This window comes from Artemia franciscana, chromosome 9, assembly GCF_032884065.1.
Source record: "Artemia franciscana chromosome 9, ASM3288406v1, whole genome shotgun sequence".
Lineage (NCBI taxonomy): Eukaryota > Metazoa > Arthropoda > Branchiopoda > Anostraca > Artemiidae > Artemia > Artemia franciscana.
This window is the reverse complement of record NC_088871.1, coordinates 33,359,683-33,374,355: the sequence shown is the minus strand read 5'-3', so window position 1 is coordinate 33,374,355 and position 14,673 is coordinate 33,359,683. Positions and strand designations below refer to the sequence as shown.

General features: G+C 33.3%; 2 protein-coding genes across 3 annotated transcripts in view; both read right to left on the bottom strand.

The window, feature by feature from the left end:
• LOC136031301 (proton myo-inositol cotransporter-like) overlaps window positions 1-1,421 on the bottom strand; it is a 132,500-nt gene extending 131,079 nt beyond the window's left edge. For both annotated transcript variants that reach the window (XM_065710752.1, XM_065710755.1), the window contains exon 1: window positions 763-1,421. In XM_065710752.1, the coding sequence (XP_065566824.1) occupies window positions 763-783 (21 nt within the window). In that variant the 5' untranslated portion in view covers window positions 784-1,421. The remainder of the gene's footprint in view (window positions 1-762) is intronic.
• Window positions 1,422-12,462: 11,041 nt separating this feature from the next.
• Window positions 12,463-14,673, bottom strand: part of LOC136031299 (thimet oligopeptidase-like) — a 65,390-nt gene continuing 63,179 nt past the window's right edge. Inside the window, exon 13 of the mRNA XM_065710750.1 lies at window positions 12,463-12,753. Coding sequence (XP_065566822.1) covers window positions 12,553-12,753 — 201 coding nt within the window. The 3' untranslated portion in view covers window positions 12,463-12,552. The remainder of the gene's footprint in view (window positions 12,754-14,673) is intronic.

The following is a 14,673-nucleotide window of genomic DNA, read 5'->3' as shown; positions in this document are numbered from 1 at the left end:
AAAGCAAAGCAAGTTTATGAATCATTAAAAAAAGATAGTACAAACATTAGTTATTAAAATAAACTTTTAATAACTTTAAACTTATTGAAAGTTTAATAACTTTTAAGCTAAAAGTTAATTTCTTTGTTAAATTTTAAGTAATTTTCATATCTTCATAAATAGCATATTATTGTCAATTTTACTGAGGGCTGAAAATTGTCAACTCACTAAAATGATTACGTGTTTTATTTAGAAATCTCTGTTAAGATGTTTAATCTAGAGCCATATAAAGTACGTTTTATTTATCTACAAATTCAACTAATACAAGTGAATACCCCTTTATCTGTTATTACAACCAGTACATATAATTCTAATGGCTAGCTACAACTGACGAGGATGGATGTATTTGCTTTTAATGGTGCAGCAATTACTACTACAGACTATCGACTTCATTTGCTTTAAAATCAGTTTGTAAAAGATACAAAAGTTATTTCTACACAAGAGTAAGTAAGTAAATTCATTCCTTAGCAAAAATAGCAATTGATATGAAGGCCAGTAAAGAAAGTATCCCGGGGGATCCCCATCTTCTCTCGGTGGCGCTTTAGACAGCAGTCCCTTCTTCTAAGCACGCAAGCCCTTTTCTTTACCATTTTCTACGGTTCCTGTTACATGCATTGAAAACTCATCTTTTTGGAAAACCTGGGTAAAATAATAGAGTGTGCGTTTTATTATAGGCCTTCAAACTTATCTCTAAGCTTTTATTCAATTTAAAGAGAACTGTACCTTATAAAAGCTGAGAAACATTGAGAAAGATGAACCAACTCCAAAATAAACTGCAAAAATGATAGTTCTCCCAATATAAATTAGTAAAAGAAACACAAAAGGAATGCTTTAACTCAATGAACTGTAGAGACAGGAAGTTCCTCAATCGTGTTTGGCTCTTTGTATTATTCACGTTAATGCTGGCCAATGTTCCAATATCTTGCATAGATGATTAATTACTCTTACATATATGGCAAAGTGTTTGGGTATTTAACCACTCAAATTCAATCTTGCCCCAAATATCATTCAAACAGATTATTGACTGCTGCACTAAATTTGATTTCCAACATACACAAACAGTTTTGCAGCAATGCATCTGTTTCAAAACCAAATAAACATATTAATGCACTGGGACTAAATTGTACTTTCAACTTTTGATTTTACTTAATGTGAGCATTCTTTAACACTAGTAACACATTCTGAGATTAGCATCATTTACAGGGTTAATCTTTTTCTACAAAAAGCCATATTCATAAGTTGATTGCATAATAGAACACATGGAGTCTTTCACCAGCATTTTTTTTTTTTTTTTTACATGGTAGAAATAACATTGTGAAGGATGGTTTGTTGTCTAGGGTAGATCATTTATAGGCTATACAGGGTACAATGGCAGCCAATTATCTTTGCTTCTTCTTTTTTGATTTATTTGTCTTTTTTTCAGTGGCTTCTATTTGTTTTGTTAGTCTCCACGTTAATAAAGCAGATAAAAATAAAAATGGAGAAAGAATTAATAATGTATAATAAAAGAAGTCTGTAGGATTTTCACCAGCATATAACACCCAGGTGTTAATCCATCCCATCCAGGTGCTTTCGTCCAGATTTAAGTTTGGCTTATCTTCATCCATTTTTCAAAACCTAGAAGAAATGTTTTTTAACTTCCCTTTTAGAATCAGCATTGCCTTAAATTTATTTTTTATTGATGAATTCAAACAAAGTGAGATATGCAGCAAAGTGAGATATGCAGTATATCTCAAAAGTGAGATATGCTTACAATACAAATGAGACCCCCCCCCCCCAACCAAGATCTATGCAAAGGACCTCAGGAGAATTAGTTTTAAAAGGGAATTTTGGGGATATTATATCCTTTCCTATTTTTGAAGAACATTAGAGTCCACCTGAAAATAAGACCAGAGTGGACCTATGTGTAAAACTTACAATGGCTTATCCTTCGCATTCATTTTATGGGAGTTAACACGGTCTGAATCTGCAGTCTGGATCTTTATTTATTATGTGGTTTTTAAATAAAATATTTTGAATCCTGTGAACTATGGGTAATTTATTTCATCTGACATGTGTCTTTTTGATTCCCAGGAGCATCATTGCTCCTTGGCAGCATCCATGAGGCCTATGTGGTACTATCAAATCATAATTTACAGTTTATTCTTTAATAGAAATCTTAGCAATAAAATCTAGAATTACAGAATAATACACAGCAAAACATTAGAAATAAAAAAAATCTGGATGCAAGAAAGAGAAAGATTGAGATTTCCTTCATTATTTTATTTTTAGTGCCAGCTACATCAATTCAACCACTCAAAGTAAAAAAAAAATCATTGATTTGTAATTTTCAGACTGTCAAAATTCTCTATCAAAGCACTTGTTTGATTCTTATCTTGATTCATCTTATTCTTATGTTTGATTCTATATTTGATTCGCATCATGACAAGAGTGCTCTCTAAAATCAAAATTAATGACAAATATCTGTTATGAGAACATTCTAAAATTATTTATAATTTTCACACTAGTTCTACCTGGCAATTCTGATTCTTATACTATGTCCAGTTTCGTTTTTCCTAAATTGAATTTCCTGTCTTATCAATGTAATTTTATTCCGACTTAGAGGAGGAAGCTAAGGATTCAGGTTCAACATTATTTACTTTTATTTCATTTGTCTTTGTTTTCGGACTCACAAACTAGGAAAAAAGGAAACTTTTATCGAAAAAAATGTCTATTATCAACATCATATTTATTAGAAAAAATATATGGACCACAGTTTTGCATTTTCTCATTATTGTGATTATCGTTGCAACCCTGGAGATGTGATAGCAGTGATACAATGTTTTGTTTACATTTCATTTAGTCACACAATTATTTCCAGATCTTTAGACCAATTTGTCTTTAGTGTAGCCCTGGTTTTGTTATTGTGATGATGGAAACTAGTTACGATTTTGATGAGTTGTGACAAAACACCTTGTGAAACCAGGGAAAACGAACTCAAAAATACTTCAGATAACGAACCTAGTTTACAAAAACCGTCTTCTGAAGCGAATTTTGTTCTTCAGGCGACTGGTAAGAACCAGAAAGAGGAGGATCTCAAGGTCAGGGATCAAGGGCAAAATCAAGGTCATGCTGATGTGTTTTTTTTCAACTCATGTGGAACTGTGCTGCAAGAATGGGTTCTCCAGGGTCAGACACGAAATGACTGCATCAAAGGAATCACACAAAGAGACCCAATTCGTGGCAAGATCAGTTGTGAATGCACCACCATGATACAGCCGTTATTGTCAAGCAGCTTTTATCCAAAACGGTCATGACGATTCTTGGATACTCCCTTCCATTACTCACCAGATATATATATATATATATATATATATATATATATATATATACATATATATATATATATATATATATATATATATATATATATATATATATATACATATATGTATATATATATATATATATATATATATATATATATATATATATATATATATATATATATATATATATATATATATATATATATATATATATATATATATATATATATATATATTCTCCAGATAAATAATTAGATAGGATAAAGAGGAGTCTATTAGTTATTCATATCACAAGAAAATTAGCAGAATATTCACTTCAAAGATTTAAAAAACTCCAAGTAATAAGCATATTCAGACAACCAATGGAAAACTAAGATGTAATTTAATTGTTTAAAAAAAAAAAAAAACATGATGATAGACAAGCAACAACAAGATTCCATATATAGAAGCCTGCCGCATGCCAATTGTTGGGGCCCAGTACTGTTTTTCACATGACAAAAGACAAGCCAAGGCAAAAGTTAAAGGTCAAATAACAAGAAAAACATGATTTTACAAAGGTGCTCATTCTAATTCAAGGTCATTTACAATGTTTAAGGGGTTGAATGATAAAAATTAATCACAGATAAATGTGATCAGAAAACTAATGAAAGTGAGAATCACAACAGCTAAAGTAAAAGGTATGGAACAAACAACAGCAAGAATCACATTGAATTGTAAATGAAAATTTTGAACTGTGATCTGTGGTTAGAAACTGGAAAAGATGCAGTTATTATCTATAGCACCTAAAGAAATTAAATGAGTTGATATATGAATCTAAGCTGCTAAAGCAAAAGGCAAGGAAAAAAACTTTCTGATGTAAAGATGAACAGAAATTGACAATGAAAACTATGGTTGGAAAAGAAGGAACAGCAATGACCAGCCACAAAAATGATCTAAATAGGTCAGGACTTTAAGAAAGAATTCATATCTTTCACAGGAAAAAAACATGATGATAGATTTATTTGAGAAATTGGAAAAAAAATTTAATTCTGATGCTAATTCTAGTAACATCAAGGATTTTTCCACTCCTGATTAATCATGCTGTTACTGTTACTGCCAAATAGTGACACAAAATATTTAGAACACTGAACTGGTAAATATCTACATGTATACTATATTCATTGAATGATACTTTTTAGAAATAAATGTGATTGAATACCCTCAGAAATGTATTAACTATACATTATACATTGAAGACTATTTTTTTTGGAAACCAAGTTGATTAAGGCCTAGAGAAATTTTATGAAACATGTGCTTTATAAAAAAAACACATAAGTAAACAACAACAAAAACTAGACATTTTGGCAATGCATTGAGGCCATGTTGGAAGAGTAAAGCATTCCTTTTTAGAAAACTTAAAAAGTTGCTATGTCAAAATGATGTAGTAATTGAGAAGATTTTATAAGACTAAGGTACAGAGTTCCTGGCTTTACTATTATTTTTTAAAGACCCTAAAGGACCTATACAAGGCATTGCACCAAAAAGTAGACAAGCATAGGATACTCAATTGTAGGGCTGATGTTGGCAGAGCACAATAGTGTAGTACAGCAGTATATTTTAAGGGATGGTTTTTAATGCAAATGAAGTGATATGTGGGAATTGTCTTGAACAAAAGTACCCCAGTTTAATCAATAGAGATATAAGGAGGTATACTCTCTATTTTTGTTATTAATGGCTATTACTTCTCTGTTTCTTTTAATGTTGTTTTTTGTTTTATTTCTGTTGAAAACACAAATTTGACATACTTGATATCCATTTTTATCATATTTCAACATTTTTATAACCAGTGAATCTATCTTTTTGTTTTACCAGTCATTAACTGAAAATTGGTGGAAACTGAAACTGGAAATAGCCTTTTAGGGCCAAACTTTAGGATGTAGAACAATTCCTAAAAGCAGAGACGTGGTGTCTAATGGGGGCACCCAGTGCCATTGAAAGGCAAGATGAGATTGAGTTGACACAAGAAATGCCTCATGGACATTTTTCCTACTCAAACAATATTTCTTTGATCATATAGACACAAGACACGTGTTAGGTGTTTACAAGAATTTTTGAAAACTGCCCTCTTTCTAAAGCATAGGGTTATACTGTCCTATTTAAACTAACTTTACCTATATTCATAAATAGCAAATACCACCTTCAGAATTTATCCTGTTATTTTCAAAGCGAATTCTTTATTCTAAACATAAAAAGTCTGAAATTCAAGAAAACAAACTAAGAATTAAAGATATTAAAAAACAACTTGAAATGTAGACTTCTAAATTAAAAATTGGATATCTTTGAGCCTCTGAGTCAAAGCATCCCCCAACCCCATGTTTTCAGCCACCAGATACATTGTCGCATCTTTTTGCAAACACCAGGAGTTGCATAACTAGGTCATTGGGGCTTTTAGGAATATACTTACAGCCTAAATTGGAGCCTGAGAGGGTAACTTTGAGCAACCACCTTCACCTCATCCCCCTTTGAAAATTTCAAGAATAAAAAAAAATCTGAGTATTGGAATAAATGCTCACCAACAAAGCTACATTCCAAATACAAGTTTGGGAAGGTGTCTATAACCCTATATATTCACTTCTTCCATAATTCAAATTAGGTTCTAACTTTGAACAAATTTACAACTTAATTTAGAAACTGGGTCAAATCCTGAGACCTTATCAAGGCCTACAGCCCAAAAGATGCAGATCCTAAGCTAAACCTGAAAAATATTTTATTACAGATTGGTTCTACTAACACTAGTTTTAATCATGAATGAAGCTGTAAATTTGGTCTGAGGCATAGGCCAATCTCTAAGAATTACTTTGCCTAGGCCTGCTGTCTGAAAAAATGAAATATTTTGAACATAATTTGAAAAAAGTCAAAATCCAGACCTGTCTTTGTAGTCTTTGAGTCCTTACAAGCTGAGAAGGGGTGGAGTTAGGAAATTTGAAAATTCCTTGTTGCATCCAAATTTGGATTGTGGCTGTTCAAATTAGAAGTAAGCCTCTAAATTACAATTTCCCTTAAGCTTACTCTCAGTTAGTAAAATTGGTCAACTGCCTAAGCATCTAACTGAAATAACCTTGGAATTTTCCAAGCTATGAAAATACCATTTGTATGTACTTTCAAAAATCTCATTGGCTGAATTAGCACTAGGCACCTACTTTATTCTTTTGATTATTCAAGATTAAAAAAAGGAACTACTTTAAAGATTGACTGCTCCCAAAGAAACTTGTTAATAGAATAAAAGCAGAACTATTACATTCCTTACTTTATGTTCTTACCAAATGTTATTGTTATTCCTCTTATAATAATTTCATCCCCCCTACCCCCTCTGAAGGTCCAAAATAGTCCTAAATAATATATTTCTTTATTGTTTATTATCTTGTGATATGCTACAAAAATCCTTGTCATATTTCTGTAATCATATTCAGTAGTATAAGCTAACAATATTTTTGGTTAGTTTCTAGGGTTCTAGAGGTTTACAAGATTTTTTTTTTTTTGAAGAAATACATTTTGATACTTAAATCACATTCAAGAGCGCAATAATTATGCATATTCAATAAGTTATTGAAATTAATTGCATTATGCTAAGTAGAATGCAGGGTTGGTCTCTTATCAGCCTGTTTTTAGTCATGGCAAAGTAGATATCAGAGCCAAAAACTCAACTTAATATAGTGGGTGAGGAGGGAGCAACAAAAGTATTTCACTATTCTAGCAATTCCCTCAAGAACTTTAAGGTAGCAAGGATTGAGAAAGAGCTGAATCAGGGATGCTGCTATAATATAACTTAGCACAAACAACCAATAAAATATATATAAAAATATGCAGTAATGAAACTCTATAAGGCATTAGTCTGCCCACATATAGAGTTTGGTAAGATATTAGCCTTTCCCCAGTATCAAATGGATACCAAGGCACTGGAAGATGTTCTGCACCTAGCCACCAAGCTTGTATCAAACCTGCAAGAAAAGCCATATGAAGAGCATCATGGATCACTAAGACTCACAAAATTGATGTACAGGAAAAGAGAAGAGATATTATCATGAATTGTAGGTTGCTTGAGCATGTAAGTCTAGTTTCAGTTTTCTCCCCAACCCTCTTCAGTGTCAACAGGGAACAATACCAGAAACTTTAGGCCTCATCAGTCTTTATTGTCTGCATCAGAACTTCTGCACTGTTTGCTCTATGCTGCTGTGGAACATTCTCTCAGACAGTCCTGCTCAATGAAGACTGTTGATTTATTTAAGAAGGGGATCAATTGTGACTAGAAGAATGTGGAATGAAAGCTGACTTATAATGCTGCCAAACCTTGATGAAGTCACACCCCCAGCAAGATTCTCTAAAAGAGGTCTAATAGCCTACCACCTTATCTCATTGGCCAATGCAATACAAAGTAGAATAAAAAGATTCTCAACACCTTAACCTATTGACAAGGGTAATTTTACATAAAAGGGAGGCTGCCTAGGAGTAATAATCCATGTTATTCATATGGCTAGTTGCTCTCCTTCCCTAATGAAGTGATAATAATATAGGCTAAGTCACAGGCTGTATAAACCCCTTTCCAACATTATAAAAAGTAGCTAACAAGAATTTTAACAAATTTTTGTTACTTTTGCTTACTCCAATTCAAATTGGCTTTATTTGGGATTATCAATTGACTGAGAAATAGGTTAGGCAAAATCAAACATTTTGCAAAACCCACAAAATCAGCGGGTTGAAGAACAGTAGGTCATTTTAATTTTTATGTTCGAGCATTTTGAAATGATTCTAATACGGTATTACAAATTTACTAACAGGAGCAGCAGTAACAAGATCTCTTTCTTGTCTTGATTTTGTTCACGTGATTTCAAATTGAAATACTTGCCTAAGCCTGCGTCTACATTCGGCGTTTTTGCGAAAAGCTGGAAGACCAGGTAGCAGTTTGCATTACTGTAGACAGCTACATGTCTTAGTCTCTGTTTTTCTGCCCAGTTCTCTGATCATCAAGGCTGTTCTTCTAGACTTCAATTAGTGAGATAGTCTCTTAATTTGACCATTTCTGTGAAATTTTTCAAGCTTCTTATCTTTTCTGATTTATTGGCATCTTTTTATGACGTACTTAGAAACGGAAAATGGAACGGTAGTCTATATCACCCAGTTTCCCAGAAAAGGGGGAAGGGTCCCCAATCCATTGGCGCCACTGGCTTGTTCTGCTTTCATTGGAGGTAAAATTATAGAAAATCGTATAGCTGGCTTTCGTATAAAGTGAGTATACCACTCGATGCCTTTTTTATGCTCTTTACGAATACAATAATTGCTTCTACCTTAAATTGAGATTTAAGCACTTTTTTAGCTCTTAAAAACGACGAATTTTCAAAAAATTATGACAGTTCATATAACTGACTTACCAATAAAGTGAACATGCCTCTTAATGCCTTTTTTCTTGTTCTTTACGAATATAATAATAGCTTCAATCGAAAATACAAATTTAAGCACTTTTTGAGCTCTTCAAAATGACAAATTTTCAATTAGAGTCTTATCGCTCATTTTCCGCAAAATAATGCTACATTTTCTCAGTGCTAAAATTATTTATAACAAGGTTAGTTTAGGTTAGGTTAAAAAGTGCTTAAATTTAAATTTAAGGTAGAAGCGATGATTATATTCGCAAAGAGCATAAAAAAGGCATCGAGTGGAATATTCACTTTATACGAAAGCCAGTTATACGATTTGCTATAATTTTACCTTTTTTATTATATTGTGATCGTTAACCACAAGGATTGAAAAACTTAGTACAACCTTAGTTTAAGCGTTTCAAAATACAAATTAAAATCAAAGATTCAACCTTATTTTGACTCACTCTTAAAATTCGCAAGCCTTTGCTAATCCTTTTACTTATGAACTATTTCTTGTTGGCTATAGAAAGCTAGAGATAGGCTAGTACTAAAAATGCGAGCTGAATTTTTTTAAATAGGAGGGTGTCGGTCAAAATTTGAAAATGATAATCTCCGAAGAGGGCCATACTTTGAAAGATCATTTTTTGTCAGAAGATCAATATATTTTTTCTGAATGTCAAAATTATACTCTTTTTAAATATTTTGGTTTCCAGTAGAGATGGATATCATTCAATGATTTCTAACTTCCCATCTAGTAATCAGACAAATGAAAAAAGTTGCTGATACCTTCAAAGATTGGATCTATAGCAGGTCACGAAAAGGCACAGCTATCTACCTAGCTCTTGCTTCCCACAAAGTTTGTTTGGCATTCCACTTGCCCTTCTGCTCAATGCGCTTGTGATGAGAATTTAAGTCACTCCTTTTCTGGTTTTCTTTGCGCAGAGGTAAATCAGTCCTGGACTTTGAAAATGTATATCTAAAATTTTAACCGTTAATTCTAAATAGGTTTGGTTGAGACTCAAATCAATTTTGCAATACCTTGATTACCTTAAATTGCAGCTTGGAGCAATATAAGGATTTCCTCCTTGTAGGCTCTGTGAAGAATTAAAGACGAGTTGAAGACTCATGGGCTGCCCAACCATACTTCCGCCCTACATCACTCAGTTGCAGAGACAGCATATTCTGACAGTCTATTCTAAAGGCTGGTGACTCTGTTTGAAAAGAACTGATTTCTCTGGCGGAGTCAGCATGACGCCTTAGACATTTTTTTTTCAGTGACATCTGGTAGAAGAGGTGGTGGCAAACGAGAATAAATCAGGGAAAATGTTTGTCGAGATAAGTTTGAAGGCAGTTAGGACATCACCGCGTTCGCGCCTATATGTTAGGCTTGGTAGTTTGAGGCGACGAAGATGCTCACAATATGGGACTGTTTGGAATTTGCTAATCAATTTTGTTGCTCGCCTTTGGACTGCTTCTAGGATGAATTTGTCTTTTTTTTGTAAAAAGGGGATGTAAGTGTCACGCCAACGTCAAGTTTTGGTCGAAGAAGTACTTTATATAGGGTTGTCATGACTACTGGAAAGCGGCTGCTGTGGTTCTCTTTATTGTTCCTAGAGTCTGGTTAGCTGATGAAGCAGCAATAGCAGCAAGAGAATCAAATTTAAGTTTCTCAACAACCAAGACAACCAGATTTCTATCCTCGGGAACAGCCTCAAGTGGTAGGTTATTGAGAGTGTACTCAAAACATAAGTTTTTTTCTCCAAAATGAAGGATATGGCATTTAGATATGTTGAAGCTCAATAACCAGGCATTTGCCCAATTATTAAGTTCATTTATATCACGTTGAAAAACATCTGCATCAAGCCAGTTTCTGATACCACCAATGAGTTTTGAATCATCTGCATATAAAGTTAAATAATTGTGTACTACCCTAGGGGCATCATTAATAAAAATATTGAAGAGGGTAGGGCCAAGGATAGTACCTTGCGGCACACCACTCTTGACTGGCGACGAATTTGAATAAATTAGCATCCCATGAGATGTGAATATTCTGACCTGTTGAGTCCTTTCAGTAAGGAATGCCTTAGACCTTATCAAAGGCTTTGGCTAGGTCAAAGAGGGCAACATAAACAGGAATTCCCTTGTCTATTAGATCTATAACAAGATTGTAAGACTGCAGCAAATTTGTGTCAACAGATCTATCACTTCGGAAACCACGTTGAGAATGGTGAAGGATGCCATTCTTTTCAAGATGTTTAATAACAGCGTCATTAACTATTCCTTCAATCACTTTGACAACAGAAGAGGTAATACTGATTGGCCTGTATTTTGCAGCAGAATGTCTTTTTCCTTTTTGAAAATCGGAGTTATGTATGCTTTTTTCCAATCCACCGGAAGTTGTGCAGCCTTGATTGATTTTTGGAAGATTACAGCTAATAGGGCAGCTAGAATATCCTTAGCATGTTTGAGAAGCCGAGGATGAACACTGTCCAGACCCTTAGACTTGTATACATTAACTGAAGCAAATTTCTTATTCACCATGCATTCAGTTACTTCAATATCTGGCATAGTGGTTGTAATTAATTACAATCCATTTAAAATCTGTTTGTAATCCATTTAAAATCTGTTTGTAATTAATTACATGTCCATTTTCCCATTAAATTTGGAACTGAGTGTCTGCCTGGTTTTTTAGTTGATGCATGCCTCCAAAAGAGTTTGGGATTTACCTTGATTTGCTGAGCCAGTTTATTTTTGTGATTTGATTTGAGTTTTTTTAATGTTATTTGTAACAAGATTTCTGGCTACCTGGTATCTTTTGAAGTTGCAGGAATTCCTGTCTTTGCAATACTTTTTCTCCATGCTTTGGATTTTCTTTGGATGAGATTACCAATAAAAGGAGTTAGATATGGCAGTGTTTTAGGCTGTCTCACCATCCTGGCCCAACTATATCTCAATTCTGAACCAAGTAATGAAGTTTTGAAGATATGCCAAGAAGTCTCAAGATCATCATCTGTGGTAAAGCTCCAGTTAACACATGCTAAATCTCTACATATAGCATCGTAATCAATAAATGAGCGACGCTTATAAGTAGTTTGTTTATAAGTAGTAGCTGTAAATATTAATTATAGAGAGAATTGTAACATGGTCACTTTTTCCAAGGGGGGGGGGGGGCAGATAATCATTGATTATTAATAGCCCAGGACTAGAAACAATAACTAGATCAAGAAGTGATGGATTCTGATCACAACGAATTCTTGTAGTCTCATCAACAGTTTCTGATAAACAAGATGAAAAGGGAGAACCCGTAGTTTGTAGTTGGACTGCTACTCTAGAAGCATATCCATAGCATCTAGAGGAAATGCAAAATTTATATCTGAGTTCTCGAAGAGATAGTCCCAAGTTTTGCGCGAGTCTAAAATTATATGATTCATAAGAATTTTATTTCATAGTGACGACAGTTTCGTTTCCGGGAAATTACGGGAGAATGCGAAAATCCAGGAAAAGTTTTTTTTTTCTCATTTCAGTTTTAAAACATTGATTTCCAGTAGTTCCTGAGTACAGACGCAATATTTCCCTTATATCGATCAAAAATGAGCTGCAATTCCAAACGACCTATTTGTGCATTCTATTCGAAATTGAATCCTTTTTAATGTCCGGTCATAGCAGTAAACTGAAGTTGTAAAATGCTGGTTTAGAAATTATCTTAAAAACACAATAACAACTACTTTAATAACAGAGCAGAATTTATTACAGAACTTCTCTTTATAACAAATCTATAAACGGCTTTAAAACTATTTTAAAACCATAAAAAAAAATTAGACTGTGATCCCTTTTTTTCTTAAGAAGGCGTCCATAGTGGGGTCTCTACCTAAGAAATTGCGGATCATCACATCAGCATCTACACTTCCGCCAGGCTCGAGGATTTTACGCCTGTACTCCATCCCTACTTTAGGATTCATGACCCCTTCCTTGGCAAACTTAGATTCAAACATGTCTGCACTGAATACTTCAGACCACTAGAAAAAAAAGTAAAAAAAAAATAACTTTCTGCAAAATAATAAGAGAACTGAATGTGATTCTTTTTTTTTCAAAAAGCATACATAGCAATACTTGCCAACGTGGCGGTACTGTCCTCTTTCGATCCAGTTCAAAATTTATTTTTGAATTTCCAAGATGGAGTAAATAGAATAAAAAAATATATTACTGTAAAAAAGTAATAATATTTAAAGGCAATTAAATAGCGATATTTTAAACCTGGAGCGACCAGAAAGTCACATAATAAGTGAAACTTAAAACACACACAAATTGCCAAATATAAGAGGTGGGCTGCCACCTCCCTGATTCACTATCCAAAGTTGGGACCACCTCCCATTTTCACTATACTGAAAACGATATACATATTGAATTGTGAATTTTTTACTAATCAAGCTTTCAAATAAAAAAGAAATAATAAAAAATGGATTTTTGATAATTAGTGGATATTTATTTTCGTTACTATTTTTCCTTTTAATTTCAATTCATTAAAAAGCATGAACACGCGATAGGTAAATACTACTTTGGAATCTCCAATTGGTTTGGCAATCTGTTTGGCTTAGAGAGGAGCAGCAGCTCACCTCATATTTGAGGTAATTTCTGCTTAAGTATGACTTCATTGTCACTTTTTATTTCTCTTTGTTTTAGGTAAAAAAATTTCATCGTTAATTTCCCTTATTATGTGCCTGTTGTTTTATTGTTTCTTTTTAATGGCATAGCTTTTATTATGTACTAACTATAATATTTTGTTTTTAATTTCCCTCGTTTAAAATTAAAATTCTGAGCTGCAACTAAAATTTTTCGAAATTTGAACACACGATCGGAACTTCCTATCATTCATGGCTTTTGTAAAATATTCTTTGAAGTTAACCCCCTACGGAATCTAGGTATTTTTATTTTTTGAACAACAAATGTTAAAAAAAGTAAATTTATCAAAAATAAATACTTTTGAATTTATAAATTGAAAAGTAGCTGAAGCAGATGCCAAATATATGATCATAAGAGCCTATGTTGAGTATATGTTGATAAGCCTGGGTTGAGTTTTCATACTGGACTGCAGACTACGCAGCTACTTTGGGGACAATCAGTAATGAATTACAGATTATGTAGCTATTATGATATAATTTTGACTTATATGATCAAATATTGTTCCTAAATGGAATAATCATGGAAAAATACAACTTCTTTTTTAAAATTGTGACCTTTTTAGATCATTTTATTGGCCAGAAATATCGATATGCCCGTTAAGAAAAAAAAAACTTGTAGCTGATTCCGAAGCCGGGCACCGGAACTCGGCATGTTACAGCTCTTTCCTCGGGACAATAGATTGCTCCCCAGGGAACATAGATTGTTGAAAGGTCCCAATGACTTGTAATAAACAGTTGCACTGCTATTATAATTTCTTTATCCAACCTATTTACACAGTTTTGGGAAAAATCAAATTATTGAATTCTTAAATATGACTTCATTTACAATCTTTCTTTTTTTGCTGCCCTGAGAAATTGAAACTTTTAAATGCTAAAACTAAAAGCTTGGAGCATTTATGACTTATCTTGTAGCTACTCAAGCACGAATTGCTATGCAATGACTTCCCCACGTTTTCTTTTTTGTATCAGAACACCTCAATTTTTCTCGGGTAAAATAAATTTTTTGAATATATTTAGCGATGGTGTTTTTTTTATACTGAAAAAAATCTTTTACCAAAATTTAGCTACAGAGACTGCTTGATCGAGGCTATTTCTATCATTTGAGGCTCTTGCTTCTGCGACTAAACGTATCATGCATCATTCAAGGCACAATTTTTGGATTTCCAACACTCTGATAGAAATGATTATATTGACATTTGATCCTGTGCCTTGAAGGGCTGCAGGGATAAAACGAGGCACTAAAGGATCGTCAGACTG